Genomic DNA, 27022 nt, shown 5'->3' with positions numbered 1-27022 from the left:
GAAATCAGTGCTGATCCCCAATCCTGGAGGGCACAGGCAATATTCCTTCCTCAGCCCCCACCTGCCACAGCCCTCCCTGCTCAGAACACAACTGAACAGCTCCAGATGTGAAAGGAGTTTGTTTGTTTCACAGCACAAGGTCTGGAGATGAGGTTGAAGCCAAAGCCCAGGTTACTTTATGTGCATTTTTCCTGGCTGTGCAGACTACAGTTTACAGTGATGAGAAATCTGAGATGAAAAGAACGTGGAAAACACAGAAATTACTACAGCTTGTATTTGGCTTTTATGTTGTATCCCAGCTTTTCAAATTTAAAAAACAGTCAAAGAAAAAAGGCCCAACCACTACAACAGTTCTTTGCTATTCTTTTTGTAGTTACTGGCAGTGGCAAAAGTATGAGATCACACTTTTAAAACTGCTCTCCCTCACCTGGAAGCAGATTGGCACCTTTGCCATTGCAGAGATCCTCTTCCTGTTAATAAAAAGGCAATTTCTTTGGGTAACAAAGCCATGGACTTCTGGCAGTAAGCCAGGAAGCTTAAAGAGAAACCTTGAATTCTGCAAACATAATAGACAAGGGACTCAGCTTAAGAAAAGATTTCATCTATCAACTAACAAGAGGCTGGGGTCATGAAGTAGGGTATTCTTTATACTTGAGAGACTGAGCTAAAAGTCTTAAAAATGTAGAAGGAAATGCTGGCTGGAATGTTCTCCCTGTGTAACTTGCAGGAGGCTTATCATTCCTCCTGACAGTCTGACAGGACTGTGTAATACAGAAGTTTAGCAGTGTGGGCAGGTTAAATTATACCAGGCAGGAGAAATCATTTCAATGTGAATCCAAGCGTTTACTCTTGTCCACTTCCAGCTCCAGCTTGTTATTCTCTGCAGCCCACAGCTTCGTGTTTTTAGCAGAAAAGCTTCATTTTTGAAGTGGATGTTATACAGGGGGTGCTTTGGTTCTAGGACTTGCTGTTTTCTCACAAAACATCCTTAACACACCACTTAAGTGTGACTTGGTTCCTGCTCATCTGGTAATTTTCTATGTGTATTTCTATGTATTATTCTATGTATTCTATGCATTACTCTTTAATGTATTTAGCTAGTATGGCAGATATTGTGGTAAACAGATTATATATTGAGCAATATGGTTATGGGAAGTTTTGACTAAACCTTAGTGAATTTATGTAGAGAAAACAGTCTTATGAATAAGAATGAACTTCCAGGAAAGTGTGCCATTCCTGTGTGAAAAAGGGCAGAGTAAAGAGCATTTTCAGCTCCAGTCCTTTATTCCTACTGGAAAAACACACAACAGTGCTCAGCTCAGCCCCCTCAGCTATTTCATGGAGTCACTGAGAGGACTCTGATTTTTCTCCCTGTCCCAGAAGTGCATCAGCTTTCCTGCTTTTCCAGAGAATGGCACACGGCCATTGCCCCTAAATCCCAAATCCAGACAGGAAACCAGTCCCTACACCAGCTGTGCTTAGAGAAACCCCTAAAGAAATGCTGCTGGACTCGTGTCCCCAGAGCCTGGAAAGCAGGGGGACCCCTATCCCCAGCGGTATTTTTTGTGTCATTAGCACTTTAGAATAAGTGGGCACTAATTATTGGTAAATTACAATAAAATTTACACTGAATTACATGCAGCATCTGCATTAGTAGCCAATGAGTCCATTCTGATTAATGTTACCACAGCAAGTAGCAGGGAGTGTGTAATGATTTGCTACAGCAGCTCACTGAAAGCTCTTTAGTCAGGTTTCCCATTAACAAAAACAAGCATTAAATTACCTAAAGACAATCATTAATTTAAATAAGTATTTTATAACCGTACATATAAATCAGGCACAGAAAAGAAACAGAAAAATTCCCCAGTTGTCACATCAGCCAAACCCCCAGGAATGCACAGTGCCAAGTGGTGACCTCTCATTTTCCTGCCCCAGGACCCCCAGAAATCACAGGCTGGGTGAAGAATCACAGATTCAGGGATCCCACTGTGGATTTTAATGGGGTGAATCCTACAAGGCACCAGTCAGACCAGTCAGAGCCCTGGGCAGGAACCCCCAGCAGCCCTGGGGGAAGCTCAGTGAGTAAAGCTGACAGGTGAGGAGAGCCAGAAGCATCAGAGGATCCTGAAGATCTCTGGCACCAGGGTCTACTGCTGGTCTTTAGAATGTTCTGGAGAACATCCTGACCCTCACACAACCTGTCCCTTGGGCACTGAGTGCACTGTCCCTTTCCTTATCCCTCTGCTCTGGACTGCCTGGCACCTCTCCCCATCTCCTCTCCTCTCCTCATCATGATTTTGCACAACCAACCAACCAAAAAAAAACCAGGAATCCCCAGCAGTGTCCTGGCATCACATCACATAAAACTGCCATCAGAAACCAAGTTTCCTAACTGAGGTTACTTGTAAACATTTGGCATGTACCATCCAAAATTCACCTCTATCCTCCCTCCCAGTCTCTGGCAGGGAATTTCTGCTCAGTGGGCAGCTCAGAGCCAATAAAGCAGCCATCTATCAGCCCCTGAAACAAACTGTACCACCCATGTGCTGGCAGAAGTTCACAGTATGAAAATGTTTCATGTCTTACCCATTCCTAGAACCCTTTCTCTGAGATTATTATAGACTATCACTCATTCTTCACTTTGTCTAGGATCTGCTAAATGTTTCTCTATAAATTCATCACTTACACATTCAGAGCCATGCATTAAGTGCTCAGTTTTTCCCTGAAAGTAAGGAATTTGATATGATACATAAGTCACCATAAACTCCACAGGATTAAGTGAGTTATTGCATCTTACAGGACAACTGGTTCCTACAAATAATACCCTGGAAAATGACATTATCGCTCAGTGATTTGGTTCAATCTGATTGCTACAGTTAATGTAATAACGTAACTCAATTAGGATGCTTTTGTTATGAATGAACAACCTTGTTTAATATTGTCTGCCTGTCCAGAGTCAGTTGGAATGGGATGTTGAGGCAGCCTGCAAAGCCCAGAAATTCAGTGGTGCATTTTCTGGAGAGAGATCAGCATGAATTAAAAAGCCCAGACAATTTTTAAAGACACAAAGGTCTTCTTGGTGTTTCCTACTAAAAGAAAACTACAAACCAGGCATCTTTTTAGTGCCTTCCAATGAATCCAGACTTTTCACAAGAGGTCACAGGAAGGTTTGAAAGAGTCAGTGCACACAGGCTGCCCCTCATTTCCAAAGCAAAGCACGTCAGGTTCACCTTAAGCCAATTCTTCCACGTTTCCAGCTGCCCAGCAGCTCCCAGTGTGCAGCCCAGCAGCCACATCGTGGTGTGCTCACACTGGGAGCCTGGGACAGCCAGCCTGCCATCAAACTTGTTCTGAGCTCTTCCTGTTTTCCTGTGTGGAAAGGAATCCTCTCATCCTCTCTCATCCTTCTGAGATGCTTCCAGCACATTCCTGGAGTTCCCCATCAGCACCAGCCAGGGTCAGGCACACTTGCACATCTGCTTTGATGGAGATTCCCTGACTCTCAGGACATCTCTGCCTCCTCTACCCCCACAGCCATCTCCTTCCAACAAAGAACCAGGGGTTCACTGGGGGGTGACAGAGCAGGCAGATGGGGAAGAGGGGATTCCCTTGGCTGGCAATGCCAGGAGGAAGGAGGGAGGAAGAGGTTTTGCCAAGCCTGCCCTGGGTGACAGAAGATGAAAGGCCAGAATGAATTTTACTCTGCTGGTACCTGCAGGCCCAACCCTAATTCAAACCACGAGCTGTTCTCCTCAGCTCTGCTGTGTTTGGGGAATTTCTGGAATCCAAGAGACACGGTAGCTGTGTTATAGCCCTGCCAGGCCCACTGCACCCTGCCTGAGCCACATGGAGAGAAGTATTTAGAGAACCTGCACAGTCCTTGCTGGAATCCTTCTCAATTCATCAATGCATGCATTTAATTTCCTGTCTCCTTGTTTTCAGCCTGTCCTTGGATATGTTTGTGAGAAACCTGAGACAGTTACATGTGTTGTGGCCTCCAAGACTATTAAAGCCATGAAATAACTGCCATAACTTTGTTCTATATATATTTTTTTTTTCTTCTCTCTCTAAAGAAACCTCCAAAGAAATGTCTCACCTTCTCAGTTCTCAACCCCAAGCCTTTTTCTTTTCAAGCAGAAGTGAGAACAGACATTCCAGAATGGGGAGCATGCCTCATACATGATTATAAAACCTGATTTGTTATGAAAAACAGATGTTACTCAAGAGCATAAAGTGAATATGAATATTATGCTTGAATAACATATAGTCCTTAAAGAACACTTTGTATAACCTAGATATGGCCAAGCTCCAAGATGCACAGACTGAATTTGTGTCTGTCTCCACACACACAGATCATATCTGCCCACTCATCAATCCCATTAACACACCTCCAGAACTCAGATCTGACCAGCAGCAGCTCCATGGGGGTGTGGTGAGCACAAGAATTGGGGCAGCACCTCTCAGGACACAGATTTCCTTTCAGGACACTGATTTCCTTTCAGGACACTGATTTCCTTTCAGGACACCTCATCTTTCTTTTGTGTGGAAGGCGTACAGACACTTGTGCAAAACAACAGACACAACTTCTCAACCTCCTGAGAGATCTCAGTTCAAACATTCTAAGTTAAGTTTAAAATCCTCATCTTTCAGGACAGAGAGAGCACGTGGGCACATGCACTGTGTGCAGACACAGACACACACATCTTCCCTGAGCTGAAATCACAACTTGCTCCGTGCAGGATCAGAAAACCACTCTGTGATTTCATTCACTCTGTGCCAGTGGCAACTGAAAGTGAAATCCTGCCTGGCATTCCCACGTACACCCTTCACGGAACCACTTTGATAAAAGTTTTGCTGCATATGAAAAGGAAGATGTAACACTATAAAGTGAACAAGGAAAACTATCTATCATTTGGAATGTCTTTCTTACTGTGATCTAAGCTGCTGGGAAGGCTTTAGGAATTTGCATGTTATCCTCAGAGATGTCTGAAAGTGTCTCTTCTGTTTCTGTACAGCACTGAGCACATCACCAGCTTTAATCTTTAATCTCTTCCTCTCTCCTCCCCTACTGAGAATCAAATCCTACAATCCAGGCACAGGTAAAACTCTTGGGCATAATAAAGTTTGGCTCTGAGTGTTACAATTAGGATGGGAATATTTATTGTCAGGAATGTGTTATACCAAAAAAACCCAGCAAATCAGGATCTCATCCTGAAACTCAGCCCTGGATCACAGAAACAGAAAGGTTTGGGCTGGAAGGGGCCTTAAAGCTCATCCCATCCATGGGCAGGGACACCTTCCACTATCCCAGGCTGCTCCAAGCCCCAGTGGATGCACCTTGGATGGAAGCATTGAACAGGAATGGAAAGCTGGGAATTCAGGGATGCCCTGGAGCTGGAATGGGATGATCTCTAAGGTCCCTTCCAACACCAACCATTCCATTCCTCTGAGCCCTGACAATCTTCCCCCAACAAGCCCATGAGCCGCTCACCCCAATCCCCTCTTCTCATCTCACAGTGAATACAAATGCAATTAAACACTTTAAAAGAGAAAACAAAAAAACTAAAGAAACAAAACTGAACTTTTTCCATTCTCCCTCCATCTGCTAATTCACAGAACAACAGAATGGGGACAGAGGAGACCGACTTGGAGGATTTCAAACACACACAATCCCTGCTTCCCTTACACAAACACGCTCTATAATGATGTACCTTTTGCCTGAAATTATTATAGATTATTAGTGTGGGGAGGAGAGCTTGTGGGCAGCATGGATGTGTGTTGTAGATATTTATAAAACCACCAGGAGGCTGCAATAAAATTATCATGGGGTATATATTATGCTTTTTCAAGGAGCATTTAAAACCACTACTATGTTCAACCTCTCCCCCAAGTTTCCTCAGCACACATTTCTCTGTATAGCTATACCTCTAATTTGGAATGTCAATATATATAAACAGACACATTGCAAATAATGTACATCTACATAAACAGATATGTTCAATGAAAGCAATGTCTATGATTTTCATAGCAGGCATGTGTAGACACGAAAACACATGCTGCAAAATAATACACATGCAGATAAATTATGGCTGGCATTCTAAGGTCCTGTACAAGTACTGTAATTGCTTATATAAAAATAACAAGAAATTAAAATGCTGGGCATAGGTGGGTCCTGCTACAGGTGTAAATATGACTCTGTGCACATGCACAGAGCACAGAACCAAGTGCACCACGAGCATACACTCGTAACATCAGCATTTGCTGCATTTGCATATTCCATATTGGTTATGCATCATGCTCCATGCCTGTTACACATTTAACACCTCCCATTCCACAGCCCTGCAAGCTTTCTGCTACCAGTTTGAATTTTCATGCAATGGTTTTATTTTTATTTTTATCCCCACAGGACAGCCTGCTAATGACACTTTTCAGGCCCTGAGCAGTGTCTCAAGATGCTGATGTGACAGCGCCAGGGACCCTCGGAGGGGCATCAGTGCCAACCTGCCCTGGCTCTGCAGCCATTCCTCACTGCCAGGAGCTGGGCCCCAGCCCTGGGGACAGCAAAACCTGCCTGGGCCACTGACATTGAGCATCCTTGGTGCAGGGAGTCAGGAGCTGGGGGTATCCATCACTGCGGCTGCCTGCAGGCAGGCTGGAGCCAAGGAACTTGCCCGAGCAGCTAGTAAAATTTTAATGCACTCTGTAGTGTGGTCATGTCATACTCAGTTATGGCAAATAATCCCAGATGCCTGCAGAGGTAAAATGGAGCTGTAATGTGCTTGCCTCCTAACCCGAGCTGACAGCAATGATGTACGACTACCATTAGTGGAAAATATCACTTCAACTAACCCATGATCCAGCTCCGCTAAGGGTCACATTATCCATGAGGAACAAATTACACTCCCAAAGTAAATACAAATTTTCTACACGAGATGGGTACAAAAAAAAAAATAAATAAAATAAAATAAAGGGGGAGGGGAGCGGGGGGAGAGGGCAGGAGCCCACGTTCCTGTGCCAGCAGTGACAAAGGACCGGCCCCACCTGCGAGCGCTGCCAAACGCAGAATCCTTCACCAGAACAGCCTTCACCACAGCATCCTTCATCCCTGCATCCTTCACCACAGCATCCTTCATCCCTGCATCCTTCACCACAGCATCCTTCACCACAGCATCCTTCACCACAGCATCCTTCATCCCCGCATCCTTCATCCCTGAATCCTTCACCACAGCATCCTTCACCACAGCATCCTTCATCCCTCCATCCTCCATCCCTGCATCCTTCACCACAGCATCCTTCACCACAGCATCCTTCATCCCTGCATCCTTCACCACAGCATCCTTCATCCCTGCATCCTCCATCCCTGCATCCTTCATCCCTGCATCCTTCACCACAGCATCCTTCATCCCTGCATCCTTCACCACAGCATCCTTCACCACAGCATCCTTCACCACAGCATCCTTCACCACAGCATCCTTCATCCCCGCATCCTTCACCACAGCATCCTTCACCACAGCATCCTTCATCCCTGCATCCTCCATCCCTGCATCCTTCATCCCTGCATCCTTCACCACAGCATCCTTCATCCCTGCATCCTTCATCCCTGCATCCTTCATCCCCGCATCCTTCACCACAGCATCCTTCACCACAGCAGCCTCCATCCCTGCATCCTTCACCACAGCATCCTTCACCACAGCATCCTTCACCACAGCATCCTTCATCCCTGCATCCTTCACCACAGCATCCTTCATCCCTGCATCCTTCATCCCTGCATCCTCCATCCCTGCATCCTTCATCCCTGCATCCTCCATCCCTGCATCCTCCATCCCTGCATCCTTCACCACAGCATCCTTCACCACAGCATCCTTCATCCCTGCATCCTTCATCCCTGAATCCTTCACCACAGCATCCTTCACCACAGCATCCTTCATCCCTGCATCCTCCATCCCTGCATCCTTCACCACAGCATCCTTCACCACACCATCCTTCACCACAGCAGCCTCCATCCCTGCATCCTCCATCCCTGCATCCTCCATCCCTGCATCCTTCACCACAGCATCCTTCACCACAGCATCCTTCATCCCTCCATCCTCCATCCCTGCATCCTTCACCACAGCATCCTTCACCACAGCATCCTTCACCACAGCATCCTCCATCCCTGCATCCTCCATCCCTGCATCCTTCACCAAAGCATCCTTCACCAGAACATCCTACACCACAGCATCCTTCACCACAGCATCCTCCATCCCTGCATCCTCCATCCCTGCATCCTTCATCCCTGCATCCTTCACTGCAGCATCCTTCATCCCCGCAAACACACTCTGCTCGCTTTACGGACTGCAGGGGCTCTGTGCCGCACCGCAAATGAACAAAAAGGAGCCTTATCTCCTTATCTCCCCTCCTAATGGGCATTAAACAGTAAGGAATAGCTGCTGATTGCCCTGCTGATAGCAGGGGGAGGATGGGTGATCTTTCACCCCTGGGGCAAGTTTAAGGTGCTGCGTTTTCCAGAGTTAAAAAGACAACACCTGTACAAATACTCGGCGTAAATCGCCCTTGTGGGAACCATCCCGGCTCTGCAGAAATAGTTTTTGGAGTAATGCTGAGGAATGATTTCTCTAATCCTACCCTTAGCCAAAATAAATACATGCCAAGCAGTGAGACAGCAGTATCCCACGACCCGAAGTATTTGATTAAAATTGGGTTCTCAGCCACTGTTTCCCCTGGTTTGCCAAAGGTGGTGGTTGGTGCCCACCATGCCAGGAGCTTCAGCTCCCTCCTGAGCAGTGCTGTGCCCTCCTGGAGCACTCTGGCAGCCCAAGCTGCCCCCCAGAGATGAGATGTGGTGTGGGGAGGGCAGGGTCCCCAGCAGTCCCCATGGAAGCTCATATTGCCCCAGAGCCCCTCCAGGACCCTCAGGGCTCCCCAGCGCCACAGCAGCTCTTCCCCAGGGGATCCTTGCTGTTCCCATGGAGAAACATCAATGTCTCACACCACCTAAGGACACACAGCAACTTCTTTCTTTTTACTATTAGACAGGGGATGACACACTTTACATGTTGAAGTTTTCCTCTAAAAACCACCCCCAATCTTCCTATACCTGCACCTATGGCTGAAAAGGGTGAAGAATGGGATAAAAAACCACCCCAACTCTCTTCAAAGAGGAAAATATTCTTTCAAAGAGAAAAATAATGAAGCAACGTGGTCCTACCAGCACAGGCTCCTCGGCAAGCACAACATCCACCCATCCTCATTCCAGTGGGATTCAAGAGCCTCCTAAACAGATCAGGTTCTCCTGAGATAAACACAGGACTGAGGCATCAATAGTGATGTTTTTTCAGGCTGCACATCCCATCAAAGCCCAGCCAGAAGCAGCCCTGCTCTGTGTACACTGCAAAGCAGCTTCCCTGATCAATGAAGTATTTTCTTAAGAAGTGAAAAATCACTAAAGTGCCTCAGATCGAGCCTTTAATTTTAAAATTAAACAGAGTGGTGAGAGGAGATGGTGGAGATGGAGAATAAAACAGGACCTCATCTCTTACCTCATCTTTAGCACCTGACTTCCTTATCAGAGCTCTTTGTATGTCTTTTCCAAACAAGATTTCCTTTGATTTCCAGAAGGCAAACTTTGTGTTTGCACTTATGTTTTTAATATTGTATTAATTACCATGGGTATAATTTTAAAGATTGTATCGAGATATCAAAAGATAATACAGTTGCACTTAAATTTGTCAGCTGTGCAATAGCTTGCTCTAATTTTAGATTATCAGCTCTGGAGACCTGCTCAAAGAGTAAGACTGACAGACTTTTTAATGGAGAAAATCAGAGTTCCCCTGGGATCCATACTTTTTTCTGATTCAGTAAGAAATCCCAGTGGCACTTGCTGAAAGGATCCCAGGATGGAAAATGACAACTCTCAAAGAATTAGTGCTTCTCACTCTGATGCAATTCTTCCAAATCTACTCTCCCTCCACAGACCCAGCACAGAACCTGCTACCTCTTCAGGCTTTTCAGCAACAGGAGGGTGAAATGTCTGCTCTGAGTGCTCCAGTCCAGTCCTGTGTGTCAAACTGAAGTGAAGGAGCATGAATCTGTATAAATAGACAAATTATCCACCCAAAATATGTCATTTAAAATTGAGATGCTGACACAGCCTTAGCTACAGCACAGCTAAGCGGGGGCTGCATCATTGTTTCAATTAAATATCCTTGTTTCTTCTTCCCCAGAAGCCTCTGGAGAAAGGTCTGGTTTGAGGGCAGCCACAGACAGAAAGTGACTCCAATTAAAGGCTGGGGAGGGCGGGCTGGAGGCACAGCCAGCACCGAACAGGGATCAGCCATCAGCTGTGATTTACACAGCCACAGAGGCAGGGGCAAGGCAGGGAAAGGAGCAGGCTGAGCCACTGCCATTCCCAGTGCCATTCCCAAGTGCTATTCCATTCCCAGTGCCATTCCCCTGCCATTCCCAGTGCTATTCCCACTGCCATTCCATTCCCAGTGCCATTCCCACTGCCATTCCCACTGCTATTCCCAGTGCTATTCCATTCCCAGTGCCATTCCCCTGCCATTCCCAGTGCTATTCCCAGTGCTATTCCATTCCCAGTGCCATTCCCAGTGCCATTCCCACTGCTATTCCCACTGCCATTCCATTCCCAGTGCCATTCCCACTGCCATTCCCACTGCTATTCCCAGTGCTATTCCATTCCCAGTGCCATTCCCAGTGCCATTCCCACTGCTATTCCCACTGCCATTCCATTCCCAGTGCCATTCCCACTGCCATTCCCACTGCTATTCCCAGTGCTATTCCATTCCCAGTGCCATTCCCCTGCCATTCCCAGTGCTATTCCCAGTGCTATTCCATTCCCAGTGCCATTCCCAGTGCCATTCCACTGCTATTCCCAGTGCTATTCCATTCCCAGTGCCATTCCCAGTGCTATTCCATTCCCAGTGCCATTCCCAGTGCTATTCCATTCCCAGTGCCATTCCATTCCCAGTGCCATTCCCACTGCTATTCCCAAGTGCTATTCCATTCCCACTGCTATTCCCAGTGCTATTCCATTCCCAGTGCCATTCCCACTGCTATTCCCACTGCCATTCCATTCCCAGTGCCATTCCCACTGCTATTCCCAAGTGCTATTCCATTCCCACTGCCATTCCCAGTGCCATTCCCAGTGCTATTCCATTCCCAGTGCTATTCCATTCCCACTGCTATTCCCAGTGCCATTCCACTGCCATTCCACTGCCATTCCCACTGCTATTCCATTCCCAGTGCTATTCCCACTGCCATTCCATTCCCAGTGCCATTCCCAGTGCCATTCCATTCCCAGTGCCATTCCCAGTGCCATTCCCACTGCTATTCCCAAGTGCTATTCCATTCCCAGTGCCATTCCCAGTGCCATTCCCACTGCCATTCCATTCCCAGTGCCATTCCCACTGCCATTCCCACTGCCACCCCTCACCATCCCGCTGCTCCTCACCATCCCAGCTCCTTCCCCTTCCATCATTCTGCTGCTCACAGTGGCCCACCCAGGCAAGCCTGGAGCAGCTCATCCTTCAGCCCCTCCAGCTGTCACACACCTCTCCTGGTTCTCATGTCCCACATCTCATCAGAGGCTCTGGTCTATCTTTCTGGATTCCAGGTTTTGTTAATTCTAGCAGAAATACGTACCTGTGTGCATTATTCTAGCTCTTGTGCATCTCCTATGGAGGATCAGTGGGGGTTTGCCCTCAAAAATCCTAAATGAAGCAAAATTGCTTCCTTTGCATTTTCTGAAGAACGAGTACAAAACTGCTCTGCAGCAATTAACCCTACATTCTGTACACTACAGGGTATGGAAATCTGCAAGAGACAGTCCTAAGGAAAAACAGATCTCTTCCCAGAAACATTTCAGGCCAAGCTGTGTCAGGTGGGAGGGACACGACTCCACAATCCTCCGAACACACTGAGCGAGGTCCAACCAAGAGCAATTTGTCCATTCACTGCTAGAACAGCTCCACAGCTGGAGGCCAATATCATCATGATCTAAGGCATTTGGGTAAAGGATCTTCAAACCTCTAATCCTGCTGAGCACCCCCAGCTCTCCTGGATATTAATGAAAACTGAGGATGTTGGGCACTGCTGATGAAATGCTCCCTTGGACAGGATCCACCATCCTCACCTCTCCCACTGCAGAGTGCTCGCAGGAACTTTTTGTCCTAAAGATGTTATTTCATTTAAAGCAGGAATTCAAAAATCTTCTGGGCCCTATTGAAAGAGATCTAAAAGATCCTGCCTGTCTGAAGAAAAGAAGTTTCTGCTTGTCAGTTAAACAAAGGAATAACGCACAGCCTCCTTTATAGTGTGTACTTTACCTGTCATCCAACAGCCCATTATCACGTCACGGCAGAGTGCACTTTTCTACAGGTCACTTTGTTTAAAATGACATGGATAATGCACATGTCAGCGAGCTGACAGTCCCCACCGTCCTTCAGAGATAAAACCCAGCCACCAGCGCCTGTTCTTATCTGGGGTACATGCCTTGGTCTATCATCTAAGTCAGGCAGAACATGATTTCTCCAGAGAGCACTTTTTTCATTTCCTGATTTTAAGAAAATCAAATAAGCACCATTTGTCTTCATCTGAATATGCTTGACCTGCTCAAATGATGATGTCTCGCATTTTATAACAGGCTACATATGCTGAATTCAAATTAACAGCAGAACAAGGCCCTTGGATCTTTGCCTGGGCTGCCAGCTCAGCCTGAATAAATATGCCAGGGTGAGCAGTGATCTCTCAGAACTGGGCCTGAGCTGTACAGCTCAGTCTGGTTCTGACATTTGGAAAGCACTGAATTTTTAGGGATATTTGGGTCTGCACTTAATCTCATTTCATTAAGGGGAAGACAAAATACAGAGCAGGGAGATGAAATACACATCCAGATTTTAAATCCTGCTCACATAAGTACTGGGATATTCTGTGGGAGGTACAGTGTTGAGTCTCCCTTGTGCTGTGGAAACCATCCTGAACCAGCATCCCTCCTCCATCCCCAAAAGCTGCCTCTGCCTTTTTACACAGGAGTGCTGCAAGAGAAGAATTCAGTGAAACAGGCAGAGGTTCAGCTCCATAAATGCTGCAGTGACAGGAAATTACACTTTTGGTTCTGGGTGCCATAAACATAGAAGCTGAAATTCAGTTTATCATCTTCCTCTGCATAAGGAACATCCTGAAAATGAATAATCACTTCACAGGATGGAATGTAATGGTAATGCATTAAAAATTCATATTGAAAAGTGCAGGTTAATATTCTGTGCAAAAAACCAACAAAACCTCCCCTTTCTGTTGTCACACTGATTAACTCCAGTGATTAGTTCCCTTATGCAAGGAAAATCATTGCATTTCAAAGTAAACAGCAGTTCTTTAACATAGTTAGCAAATTATTAAGAAACATGAGGAAAAAAATCCTCTATTTGGGAAAAGAGCTGAAGGGCAAAGCTTTGGAAGTTATATCCAGAATGGTTTGAGAATTTCCTGTTACACAAACCCTGTAGAAAACTGATTAAATTCATGGAAGGTGATTTTTGTACTCATTGTTTCCCCCTGGATTTTACAGCATATTTGCACTTGGCTGTTGGATAAGCTGCACACCAGCCTGGTCATCCCTCCTCCTCTGCCTCAGAGCTGGTTAACAGAACCACTCATGAAACTCTAACCACTTCAACATTATTATAACAACAATATTTTCTGACATTATTTTACCCTCCCCTGACTTCCACCCCCCAATTTATGCGGGGAAAGAAGAGGCAAAAGTGATTACATTATCAAAACATCCCTTAAGGCTCAACACACAAATAAAAATCACAAAATGCAACCTGGAAATAAAGAAATTAGACCAGTTTTTCTGGGATGATTATTTCAGTTTTGCCAAAGAAAAATGGTTAGTCTGTTCACGACACAAAATAATGGATAAAAATGTTCATCAGTATGGATACCAGTTCTTCATTACTATTTGTCTTCTGAACAATAAGCAGCATCAGAGACCATTTCCTGACTCTTTCAGCATTCATTTTTCCCCCTTTCCCACACAGAAACCCAAAATCATGGAGATAGTGATCAGCAAGTTGTGTTACTTGACTTCATGTGCAGTTTCCAAATGTCATTTCTAAAAGGTAAATAAAGCAACCAGAACACTTCAGGTGGAATTTGGAGGCCCTTGCTTGCAGAGAAGCACAACAGGCACTAACAGGGGTTAAATAACTGTGAAGAAGTGCAAATGTGAGGGTCACCAACACTCAGATGCTGCCACATCTTCCAAGGGGAAGTGTAGCCATGGAAAGGGTTGGTGGTGAGACTGGCATTCATGAACAACCCACACAGACCATGGCATCAATGTGCTTAAAGATGACTTGTGCAGCCTCCAAAATATTCATTAGAATTCTCCTTCCTTGGAGGTCTATTCCAAAATTAAATTAGAGATAGAAATTTTCTTCCTATAGAGATGCTTTAGATTAATCCAAGAAGAAACTTCAAGTAAGTAATAGATTAAGAGGAATAAGGGAATCCAATAAATTAGTTTTGCTCCCATATTGGTTTTCTTTCTTACCTTTTCTTCTTGATCACTGTCACTGTCACACTGAAACACAAAAAGAGAAAAAGCACAGGTAAGAAAAACTTGCTACAGCAAAAAAAACCATAAATATTTCTGTGAACAAGATGGGTGATACATTCATAAATGTTGGCTGTCACATCTGGCACCTTTAGGAACAAGTTCAGTATGGGAGGAAATTTCCACTGCTCTTGCAGGGGATACATTTCTGTGTTTGAATGATGAAAAAAGGGCCCTGCACACAGCAAAAGCCATTTGCAAAGCCCTCTGCCAGTTCAGCTCAGGGGCACAGGAGCTGATGGGCACCTTCAGACTCCAAAACTGCATCAGGGAAGAAGAAAAACAGCCTTGGAGGGCTGGTGTGTTTCCTCTGGATGGACAGTGCTCCTCAGGCAGGGAGCTCCAGGGCTCCATGGAGATGCTCAGGTCTGTCCAGCACAAAAAGAAGAGTTTGCAAGGCTGCTGTTCCCCAGGAGCACAGGGAAAAGTCACCCTGTGCCTGTGCTGGTGGCTGCTGAGCTGAAGAACCCAGAGATCACAGGGAAACACGAATGTGCCACGGTCACTGATCCCCTGAGGCTCTCTGGGAGTAGCACAGACACCAGTTTTACAGAATGCTGAATGGTAACTCTGGAGACTCTTGATATTTACCCAGGGCCATTGCTCAGTTCTTAAATAAGTTTTATTATTGTATGAATAGAGCAGGACTAGAACACTCAGTGTTTCTGAAAGACAAGCATCAGAACCCAAACCACATCTGCATTTGCTAGAAGCACAAAATCTGTGTTGGCAACAGGACTCTGAGAACCCTGGAACTCACAGGTTTGATCCCTCCCACCAAATCCTGGGTACCTGCACCTCCTCCTGGGGGTTTCTTTTGTTTCTCTCTCCAGCTGTAGGCTCTGCAGGAGGAATTGTCTGTATCACTCAAGCCTGAGCTCACCTCTGCCACTGCATGGCAAACACTTCCAAGGAAAACATCACCAAACTGGAGACTCAGGCTTTGCTGCCTGAGGACCAGCTGACTGCCAGGTTCTTCCAGCACTCAGTTAGGCTCTTTAGGTATTTATATCATGTTTATTGCATCTTGGAGGATTTTTGTAAGACAACCAAACTGCTTTGAAATTAGTTCTGTTTTGTGAATTCCAAAGGTTAACTATACAGTGGGATGTGAACAGACAGAGCCAAACACTCCCACAAACACACATACTTGATTTGCACAAATCAACTCATCTTCTGCCTCTTGTTTAATTATAACTTTTCTGTTTCACTGGCTTTTCCCTTGTCTTCATCAGTACAGGGGGTGAAAAGGTGCCTTCCCTACACCACTGAGCTATGTACTAACAAATTAGAGCTAAGAACTATTTCTAGGTATTTTTAAACTAATTTTAAATGAAGGAAAGATTAGATAAAATTACAATCTCCTTGCAGCTGATTCCAAATAGAAAAGGAAGTGAAATTTATTTAATAACTGAAGTGATTGATATAGCACTGGCTGCACCTATTTAATACCAGAGTATTTACTCTGGTAACAAACAAATGAGAAGAAACATGAAGACAGGGGACAATTTTAGCTTTAATTTTTAAAACCTCACCCAATGTTCGAATTAATGAAGAGTCCACTTCACTGACAAAAGGAAAGCATTTCTAGAAGAGCATGGCATTGATATAAAATACTCCTACCTTACCCCATAAATAGAATGCATTTTGACTTCAACAAGACTGCCTGTATGAGATTTTTGGTATAAAGGTGACCCTGTATTTACAAAAAAGAAAAATTGCTCGTGGATTTTAATCCATGAAAACCACAGCACAGAATCAGAGAAGCTCCTGAGCTAGGAGGGACCAGGAGGATCACCCAGCCCAGCTCCTGGCCCTGCACAGGACATCCCCAAGAATCACAGAGCATGTCACAAGCAGGAATGTCACAAAGATTTTCCATTTACTATTTCTGCTTCACAGCTATTGGAAAAATTCAGCTTTTGGGTTCTGCCAGCTTCTCCCCCTGGATGGTGAGAGCCAGGAGCTCCCCAGGATCCATCAGCACCTCCTTTGTGTTTCCCAGGGAGCAAAGGAGCAATTGTTCCATTTGTTTGTGCCTCTGCCCACCCTCCAGGCAAACTCCAAGTGTGAATTTTGAATCCAAAAGTGAAAATAAAGGGGGAAAAGGTGGGTGTCTAAGCAGGGAAGAGCGATTCCCCTGGAGCAGCAGGGTTCAGAGGGTTTCAGGTGCCACCCACTCCCTGTGCAGGGCACCTGAGCAGGTGTCCTGTGACCCAGCAGTGCTCAGAGCACTCTGCAGCCTCTCCTTTCCCCCAGTTCTGGTCTGATTTAAAGAATCTCTCCTCTGCTGTAGTTTTTACTGACTCATAAGCTTGGAAAAGCTCAGGGTTTTTGTGTTCCCTGCATGGTGGAGGTACCTGGGGAGAAGAGAGCTTGCCAGCACTGACATCTGAATTTGCCAGCAGAACAGCTCCACACACCCGAGTCAATCTGCAGAGCAGAGTGGCTGGGAGGCCATTTCCACTAAAGTGTTAAACCTCCAAAGCTCCTGCTCTCCCACAGTCCAGCTCTAATTTCAAGGTCCGCTTAATTCCACATCAAATAATTACCGCTGTACCCAGAAGCACCTTGTCTCCAGAGCCGAGCATATGGCGCAGGACGAGACCTACTGGTGTCCATTATGGAAGCAGGGCGGGTGCCAAGGCCATTAAAGATGCTCCTGTTCCCTTCCCAGTGTGCCCAGTGAGTGACAGCTCCGTGCTGGGGCGGCTGCCAAAGCTGCACGGGGCCCGTGTGGCTCTGGGAGCAAACCCTGCCATTCCTGCTGCTCAATTCCCGAGGACTTTGCTGGGAGCTCAGCAGGACTGCGCCATCCAATTTACAGCTCTGGCCTCCAGAGCCCTCCGTGCCAGCCTCTGGCAGAGATGGATGATGGTCAGAGCCCTCCGCTTCATCAATTATGCAAAGGCAATAAATGCGCTCACAAACGGCTCCTGGTGCTCGGGCAGCCTGGCCCTGGGCAGCTCCTGCCCTCTCACACAGGGAATGGGCACCAGGGGAGAGCCCAGTGCCCAGCAGGGCTGTCCTGGGCCACTGGCAGCGTGCTGGGGACCAGCTGGGTGTAAGAAGAAAAGGAGGGAGAGGAAGGAAGGGCTCTAAGCAGCGCCCTGGGGTTGGATATCTGCACAGCACCTGTCCCTGGGTGTGTGTGTGTGTGTGCAGGACTCTGCACTGGCACCTTCTGCAGCCAGCAGTTTGTGTGCAGGGGTGATGCCAAAAAGGGAGAAGAAAGATGTTTGCTACTCAGGCTGGAAACAGAACTGGAGCAGCTGGATGTTGTCCCCATGCCCGAGGGTGAGCCCAGGCACTGTGGGCACTCTGCTCACACACCCACCCGGGCTCTGATGTGCTCATTTACATTTCTGGATCCAAGTTGTCCCCAGAGGTGCTGAAGCACAAGGTGTTCCCATCTCCTGCAGCCTCGCTGCTCCCCACGGCTGGAGAGCGCCTTTTGGAAACTGAAGCTGACAGCCATGAAGTTGATTATTCAGAATTACTGGTCAATTTGAAGGCTTGAGTCTGCACTGCTCACTCAATTCCTCCAGCATCTCCCTACCTCCCAGGGCCACAGGAAGAAGTAAAATGATTTAAGTGCTCTGTGGTTCTCAGAGCGCCAGACTGTTTTGGAATTGAAGCGATGGAAATACTTTGTTCTGGCCTGGGCAGCTTTTCAGTATTCCATGTCTATTACAAAAAGCTCATTTCTTGGTGCTCTCCCACGTCTTTTGTCAGGAAACCATGGGTCTGTGCACAGGCTGCCTTGGAATATCCTGCAAATAACTGGGAATCCAAAACATCATTCAGAGATAGCATGACCTGATTTTTGGATAAGTGCCACTAGCTTCAGTGGCAGCTGAGAGCGGTAATGTGACAAATCAGGACAAGGAGGCTGCAGACACATTTTACACCTCAACAAACAGAGGCTTCCTGCTCTGATTCCCAGCTCAAGGCACTTTCTGTCTCTGCTCTGAACACAAGTTGTGACTGATTAAAGCTACCCCAGGCCAGGCTTGAGAGGAGCCCAGAGCCAAATTGCCAAATTCTCCCTCCACAAGCCCCTGGCCAGCCCTCGGCTCGTGCTGGGCACAGAAGTGAAGCCCAGATGGGCAGAACTGCTGAGCACCCCCAGCCCTCTGGCCGGCCAAATTTTCACATGCACATGGTCCCAAAATGCTGGGAGAGCTTCTCAGATCACAGCCTGCCGGGCTGCTCAGTGGGAACACTCTGCAAAATGGATATTTTGTGCTTCTCAAAGTCTTGCACTGGCCAGAAGGGACTCAGCAGTTTTCCCAAAGGACCTATGGGACTACCAACAAAATTCAGAGCAAGTAAAGCTCACTCAAAGTGATCTTCATTGATAAAAATCTTACAGGACATATGGAAATGCTAAGGGTGCTTCTAATTTCTATATAATTGGGGTAATAACGAGACCAGACTGACTGTGATTTGTACAAAGTGGCCACAGTTATCACTGAAACTGTTCCAATCCCTTAAATAACCGAAGTCACCAGCCATCACATCACCTCACACACACACACGTGCCAAGTGTTCAAGCCTCCTTTTACAACATTTCTGCAACTCCCTGCTCCAGAAATGCTAATCACAGTCAGTGACCCAAAACCTTGCATTTTCATAGGTGTGATGCAGCCAAAATATAAATAATTACCCCTAAATCAAGCCAAGGTGAGGAAGAAGATAAACAAAGTCAAAAGATGTCTGTACCACCAAAGCAGAAAGCTCTTCTTTCTGCCCCAGCCTGCAGCAGATGCATTCCCTGCACACACAGACCCACAGTGGGAAGTGGAAAAAGAACTTCCCAGTTCCCAGTTGAGGCATAATTGCTCCTGTGGTTTTTTTTAGAAGAAAAGGGAAACTGAAGATCAGGCTAAAGATTAGCTGCACCTCCCCAGCCCTCTGTCCCAGGTGGAGAAAGTTAAAATGCACAGCACATCTCCCACAGCAGCCGTGGAATGAGCCTGATCCCAAAGCCACCTTTCAAAAATCAGACACCCTATGTGGTGACAGCTCTAATTTGAGCCCATTTTAATAACTTGAGAGAGCCTGGTCCAAATCAAGCTGAGTAAAGGTCTGTGCCACCTCGCCAGCTCATTCAGGCTGCAGCAACACCATGGATTTCTCTGTACTTTGCTGATTGAACACATTCTTGTGCAAAAAGTGGCAATCATTGAATATCTCATGTACAATGACATTGAGGAGGGCATTGTTCTCTATTCTGCTCAATGGACTTTGCTGGAACAGCTATTTCATATCTTGGAGCCATTTATCATTGCCACCAAAGGAGTCAGAGCTGCTGCAACGCCAGCGCTGAACAAAGTGATTCTACTCATCTGTCTGCTGAAAAGAAATCTGAAGAAAATGAGGGAAAACCCAGACCTCAGCCTGTTCACACTGACATTTACAATATTCTTGTCCATCTCTCCACCAATGACAAACTGGCAGCCCTGCAAAGGGCAAAGATGGTATTTTAGCTATACAATTAGACCTTTGCTTCCAAGAAAAAAAGGAGAAAAAAACATCTCCCAGATGAAAGGAGACACAGATAGGGAATAAATGGGCAATTTTCTAATTGATGAAATGGAGACAGGCAGAGTCACAAAGAAACTAAGAGCAAGAATTTCACTTTTTTCCTTCCTATCTGTGACTTTGCTGCAAGCAGCATTCAGCATGGAGCTCCCTGCCAAAGAATCTTATATATATAGCACCTCACAAATTGGTAAACATCACAGCCTGCTTAGCAATTCCTCACCATTATCCACTGTGATTCACTGTGAGGAATGGCTCTGAAACAGAGATGGTCTGAGAAGTTTAAGGTCTGCTTTCTTAAAAGCTAAAATTATGGATTATTCACCAAAAAGTCCCATTTTACACAAATTACCTAAGTCTGGACAAAAGATTGCAATGTTGACCTTTAATCTGAATTCCATTTTATCCAAACTACTTCACTTCAGATGAAATGTATCAGTCTTGGACATCTGAAGTTATCATGGGCCCCTGACAAGAAAAATATTCAGAACTTGGAATGTTTTTCAGCTGCAATTCTTTTTAATTCCTCCCTCCTGGGACTTTAATGATTGTTTTATATTATAAAATGACAAAATTAGTGGTTCCTTTTAGCTCTACCATCAACAAAACAATGGTTTGATAAGAAAGAATTAAATGTAGAGTATTAAAATGAAAACTCTGGATTATATTGCTGTCCAGGATAACGATGAGCCACATTACATTTCTCCAGGACATGGATATATCCCTGGCACCTGGTGGGAGGCCCAAATACTCCTGGTAGACCACAGGGAACTGGCTGTAAAGCCAAGGGGGGATTTCCCTCCAGAAAAACCCCGAGAGACAAATCCTGTTCCGAGGTTTGGTTCTGCTGTGTTTGCAGGGCTGTCCCCTGCAGGGGCAGGCTGGCACTGGGAGGCACTGGGAGGCACTGGGAGGCACTGGGAGGCACTGGGAGGCACTGGGAGGCACTGGGCACTGCTGGGGAGGGATTTGGGATGCACATTTGCTGGCTGCAGCTGTCGTGTTATTCTTGGCACCCTCTCCACTGGTGGCAATCTGCAGAGTGTAATGTCATGTTTAGCATCCTCTCCACTCACCAGTACTTTTTCAGGGTTCAAAAAAATAAATAAATGATAGTAAATAATAATAAAAATGTGCATTTGTACTGATGGGCTAAGTCAACAGGAAAAGTTTGAACTAATCAGTGCTTAATGAAGTCAGTGCCTAACACTGCATTAGTGGGTGTTATCTGTATGAGAAAAGATTCTTAATTTTCAGAACTCCTGGTCTTAGCTCACGAGTTCTGTTTGGAATCTGAGTCTTCAAATCTGAGGTACTTACAGGCTAATGAAATAAAAACACCTTGATTGACAAGAAGCAAAGCATGTTACGGGTTAAAATAATACAAGAATCTATTTTTTACACTGTGTTGTGATCCATAAAAATCACCCTGAGCCTTTCCTCTTTCTTCTCTGCCTGTGAAGCCAATTGCTTTGATTGCAGTGATATGAGCTTACTGAAATGACTTGCCCTTGCTTGTGAAGCAAATGGAACATGCTAATAGAACTTATCGCATTACCGGATGCAAAAGTGCCATAGCTCATTACTTTAAGATAAAAGGATATCATTGCAGACGGGAAGCAGAATTGACTTTCTGAGGCCCGACTTGATGATGATTTAATCAACTGCTCTCTTTCACTTCTCATCTCTGCGCCTGTCGGTTTCCCAGGTGCTGTTAAATGAGACACTCAGAAAGTGAGCGCAGGGAAAGAAATTGCTGTCATTACTTTTCAAGAAAGGAGGTATGCAAATTCTCGACAGAAAGATTGCGTTCATAATGGGCCTGGTAAAATACAAGGATCATGCTTGACAGGTGAGGGCAAGTCATTTGTACGTCCTTAAAGTGAAGCAACCATCCTCATTTAGGAATTGTGCTCGATAAGAGAAGCTACAAATGAAACCCATGCCAAGGCTGAGAGCAGCCAGCAAATCTTTGAAGACTTTTCTGCTGCAGCTCTGCCTTCAGCAGGTGCCTGGTGTGCCTTCACACATGGCTCTTCCCAGCTGCCAGATGGCCAAAGTTTGACCTCAGTATCTCACAGAGATTCCTCTTAAATGTTTTTTCTTACTGTCAGCATTATATTCACAGTCTGGGGTCTGAGAGTCTCTTCCTTTCTTCACCGCTGCCAGAAACAGAAATTGCAACAACAACAACAACAAAAAAAAAATCCCCAACCAGCTAAGTGAGGGTTGAGTTAACTTTGAAAACAGAATCAAGAGGTTGGAGGCAACAACTTGTTTTCTCTGCATGGATGACACATCTTGGATGGTCTGGAGCTTGCTTTCACACAGGCAAGTAAAAAGAACAACCCACAAGAAGGTTGTGGCAGGGAGAAAAGAGGATGAAAAGGCCTCTCCAGGGCCCAAAAGGAACCTGGTGTCCTGTGTGGCTGCAAGAAGAAAGGAAAGGGTAAGGAGAGAGCAACTGGATGCTCTATTGACCTGATGGAGAAGGTCTGATATCCCAAAACTGCGAGTTAAAAAAGCAGAATAATTGAGATGATGAATTATGCACAGGCTAAAAACACTCTAAAGATCTTGGATGGCTATTGAGCTGTTTGGATCTTTTTAAATGGGGAAATGAGAACTACCAAGCTTTTATTGGTGTCAATCAGGTTTTCCATCAGAGATTGATAGTCAGCCACAGCAAACAGGTTCCTCAGGGACACTCTAAGCAATGGATACAGCAGTTTGTCATAAAATGTTGACATTTTGTCTCAGATAACAGCATAGGACTTAAATAGAATTAATGTCATGAATATTTAGAATTAAACAAGAAACAGCTGGGAAATACTGCCACAAAGGAAGCTGGGTACAAGAGAAAATGATTTCAATAAGAACAACCAGTACATTAATTCCATGATAGGTGCATTTAGGATTATTTTTTTTTTTTCACAAGAACACAGTTCACTGCTCCCATGCTTGTTTATGAAACAACTATCAGATTTGTTATTTGCCCTTTTCCCTGTGTGTCAGGTCCTTAACCCTCCATATCCACCTAACTGGGAGTGATCCAGCAATACCCCTTGGATCTGACTCACCTCTCACCAAAAATACTGCACTGTGGCTTGAAAAGCAAGATGATGGAGGAAAGGTAGCCTTGGGCTAGGACTGGGGAGATCCACCTCTGTCACTGGCTATCAGGATCACCTCAGGCAAGTCACTTACTCCCTTCTGCTGTCAGCCCTCTGCTTTTCATCTCTTTGGGCTATTAAATGGTACATTCCCCAGGATTTGCTTCTTTTCACTGTATGTGTTTGGAAAATGTGCAGGATAATAAGGCATTTTTCTTAGAGAATGTTGGTCTTAGTAAACAGAAGAAATAAAAAAGAAGAAAAAAAGAAATAAGGCCTGGATCAGGCCCTAGACACACCATGCCTATTTTCAGTATAGATCTCATCTTTCACCAACTAAGGTGCATGACCTCTGGAAAATTATATCATTTCCACTGAAAATTATTTTTATTTTCACTTAGAGCAAGGCACACAGAGCAGCAGCAATCCAGCACTGACAGCACTGCACAGCAGTTGCTCTCTTGTGTAGGCTGCAGCAACTCTGAGCACAACATGGCCACTGAAACCCACACAAAGGGAGAGTCCATCGACTTCTAGGATAAAACAGTTGGAGAAATCGTATTTGAAATAAAACAGAAATAATAAAAACCCATCTTTTCTCTTCTCTCCCAAACAAGACCTCTTTAGCTTTTGAGTTCTGTGTCTTCACAGTAGCCTAAATAAGTTTAACTGAATTGTATAAATAATAATGGTAATAATAATTCCCCAAACAACCCAAAACAATGGATCCTTAGGGATAAGACCTTAACAGCTGAGCTATAAACCTCTGAACATTGGATTTTAATGGATACTAAAAACCCCTTAACGAAGCCCTATAAATATAACCTGAAACAAAATGATTTGTGTTCTAAGCTGTGTGCAAACTCCCATAAATGTTCCTTATAGTCATAATGCCAGAAAAATAGCTCAGCCTTGTACTCAGCCCTGCAAACTGGATTCTGTGCTGTGCTTTCATTCCCTTTTCCACCCTCTGCTTTATAATTCATCACTCACACAGTTGCTATGTATTATTATTACTATTATTATTTATTGCTGCCTTTATCATTTTTGTACAATTGATAAATTGTCTGTGCTAGACCTGAGGGAAGAGAAGGATTATTCTAAATGTAGAGTGAGTAAATATAAATTGTAAAGACAATGGCACACTTTGGCCTGCCTGGCTCAAATTTCCTTTTTGTCATACATGCTTGTATAATTTGGAATCTGTGATCTCTTATTATGAAATGAAGGCATTATTTTTTTTCCCCAGAATGCAGCAACTATAATAATTGAATTTAAAACAGGAGTTGTATTTCTCTTTTAAGAGGTAGGAATAATATCCCTGATTTATCAGCTGAACTCTGCCATTTTTTGTTGAAGGAGCAGCTGAGATTAAGAATATTCGTCACTGCCTGGGGCTTGGAGCAGCCTGGGAGGGTGGAGGGCGTCCCTGTCCATGGGAGGGGTGGAATGGGATGGGATGGGCTGGGAGGTCCTTTCCAGCCCAAACTGTTCTGGGGCTCTCTGATATTCAGCATCCACCACTGGAGCCCCCCTCACCAACAAGCAGAAGTGATCCCTTGGTGTGTCCCAGCAGCCACCCAGGAGATGGGGGCTCCTCATTTCCCCCAGCCCTGTCCTCCTGAGGATCCCAGCCCTGTGTGCCTGCTCTGAGCTGCTCCCAGCTGGGTTCTGCAGCTCTGCAGAGATGCCACGCTGGGGCTCAGTGCTGCAGGACATGGCCACACACAGCAGAGAGCTGGGAGAGTCACGGGGTATCCCAAACTCCAAGGGACCCCCAGGGATCATCAATCCAGCCCCTGGCCCTGCAGACACCCCAACAATCCCACCCTGGGTGTCCTGAGAGCTCCTGGAGCTCAGGAGCCTCTGTGCCCATTCCCTGGGGAGCCTGGGCAGTGCCAGCACCTCTGGGGAAAGAACCTTTCCCAAAATCCAACCCAAACCTCCCTGACACAGCTCCAGCCTTCCCCTGGGTCTGTCCCTGACTGGAGCTGTTCCTCTGCTGATCCTCCTGCAGAGGCAGCTTCAGGTAAGACCCAAATATCTATTTTAAGAGCCATCCTCCTATACTAATACCCACTGTGGAACACCAGGTCCTCAGTTTACCACCAGTGCCCTCCTATCATGGATAGAAGAAAAATGTTTGGGGTTTGGTTGGTTGGTTTTTTTTTTCTCCACTGCTGCATTAACCTACCCCCAGACTAAGTGGTAAAAACTCCTGTATCATAAATATTATCACAAGCTCCATGACTGTTATCAGCAGTGGCAAATTACCTGTCACAGCCAAGGCAAGGGATTGCTTTGAATAGCTGGCTTTTAGCTCAGTGCTCAGAAAGTTATCCCTGTCCAGGAGGGTCATGGAAAATGCAGGAGTTTTGGCAGCAGCAGCGGTGCTGGAGCAGGGCTGTGGCCAATGCAGCCTTACTGACACTGCCATGTGCTCCTTCTTCAGCTGCAATGAGAATTCTCACTGTCAGGAGCTGTCTCTGCCAGAGGTGAGCCCCACATCAGGGCCAGGAGACATCCTGGATGTCAAACACAGGACTTCCCACCAAACTCTCTGTCAAAGAAAGAAGGGACACACCGAAACAGGAGGGGATGCAAAACAACTCTCTCTGGGAATCTGAGGATCCACAGGATGCCTGCAAGGAGCAGAATCCTTGATCTGACCCCACAGACAAGAATTTACACTGAATTTCTGGCTGGATGATCCCAGCAAAGCACCTGAGTCTTGTAGAGAAAGGAATTTTAAACTACTCAACCTGTGCTCTGCAGTTTTGAGACGGATTAGGTAGAGCAGGGAAATTCATTGCTTTCTCCAGAGATATTCTCTGTGAATACAGAGCCTTAGAATCTCACAAGGGATGTTTTAGAGAGGTAGAGGCTCCCTCTATTTTATAGACTCTTGATAGGGAAAGATTGGAAGTTCTATTCTCCTCTCTTTGGAAAATTTAGTAATAGGGAGGCTCTGAGATTTCAAACGTTCTCCCCACAAAAACCTCTGTAGGCTTTATCTTCAGTCAAAAAAGCAAGTGAATAACAAGATGCAGTGGGTAAAACCAGATAAATTTGGACTGATGCGTATTATAAAATGGGGAATAATTGATTATTCTTCAGTTAAAAACAGGGCAGATTTTCCCTAACTGAAAATAAAATTAATAAAAGAATGAAAACCTTGCCTAAATGTTGTGCCCTGGTTCACTCAGAGTTACTGTACTCCAGGCAGTACAATTAATTAGCGAGATCATCTGGCCTGTGCTAGACAGGAGGTCACAGCAGATCACACCCTCATTGCCTTAAATGATGGGAATTTATAAATCCCTGAACATCTACATCCTTCCACTCCTGCATCCACAGCCAGCTCGTGAATGGATCTCCTATGATCCAGCAGTTCAGGCCGGTTCCATTCAGTGACAACAGCTCCTTCCGTGCTGGAACAACACTGGAGAGCTCTGAACGACCTCGGAGCTTCCTCTGGAGCCAGGAGGTTTTCCCATTTCACACAAAATGGGGTAGATCCTGCCAGCCTTTCCAGTGAATTTGGTGTTGGTGTTGGGTTCTATTCATGCTCACAGGATTCAGTTTTATCATGCTGCAGGAATAGCACTTCTTCAAGACTCATTTCAGCTTTGCTATTAAGCTCGACTACCTCTTTTGAGTAATCAATAAAAAGTCTGCTGCAAGAGGACACTGTGATTTACAAATACAGGAAAAGAAAGAGAAT

General features: G+C 45.5%; 1 protein-coding gene across 5 annotated transcripts in view; it reads right to left on the bottom strand.

The window, feature by feature from the left end:
• AUTS2 (activator of transcription and developmental regulator AUTS2) overlaps positions 1–27022 on the bottom strand; it is a 687646-nt gene that overhangs the window by 196348 nt on the left and 464276 nt on the right. For all 5 annotated transcript variants that reach the window (XM_058854670.1, XM_058854669.1, XM_058854671.1 and 2 more), the window contains one exon: positions 14576–14605. In XM_058854670.1, the coding sequence (XP_058710653.1) occupies positions 14576–14605 (30 nt within the window). The remainder of the gene's footprint in view (positions 1–14575; positions 14606–27022) is intronic.

The sequence above is a fragment of the Poecile atricapillus genome, chromosome 21, assembly GCF_030490865.1.
Source record: "Poecile atricapillus isolate bPoeAtr1 chromosome 21, bPoeAtr1.hap1, whole genome shotgun sequence".
Taxonomy (NCBI): Eukaryota; Metazoa; Chordata; class Aves; order Passeriformes; family Paridae; genus Poecile; species Poecile atricapillus.
The sequence above is the reverse complement of the archived record's forward strand: the minus strand, read 5'-3'. Positions and strand labels throughout refer to the sequence as shown.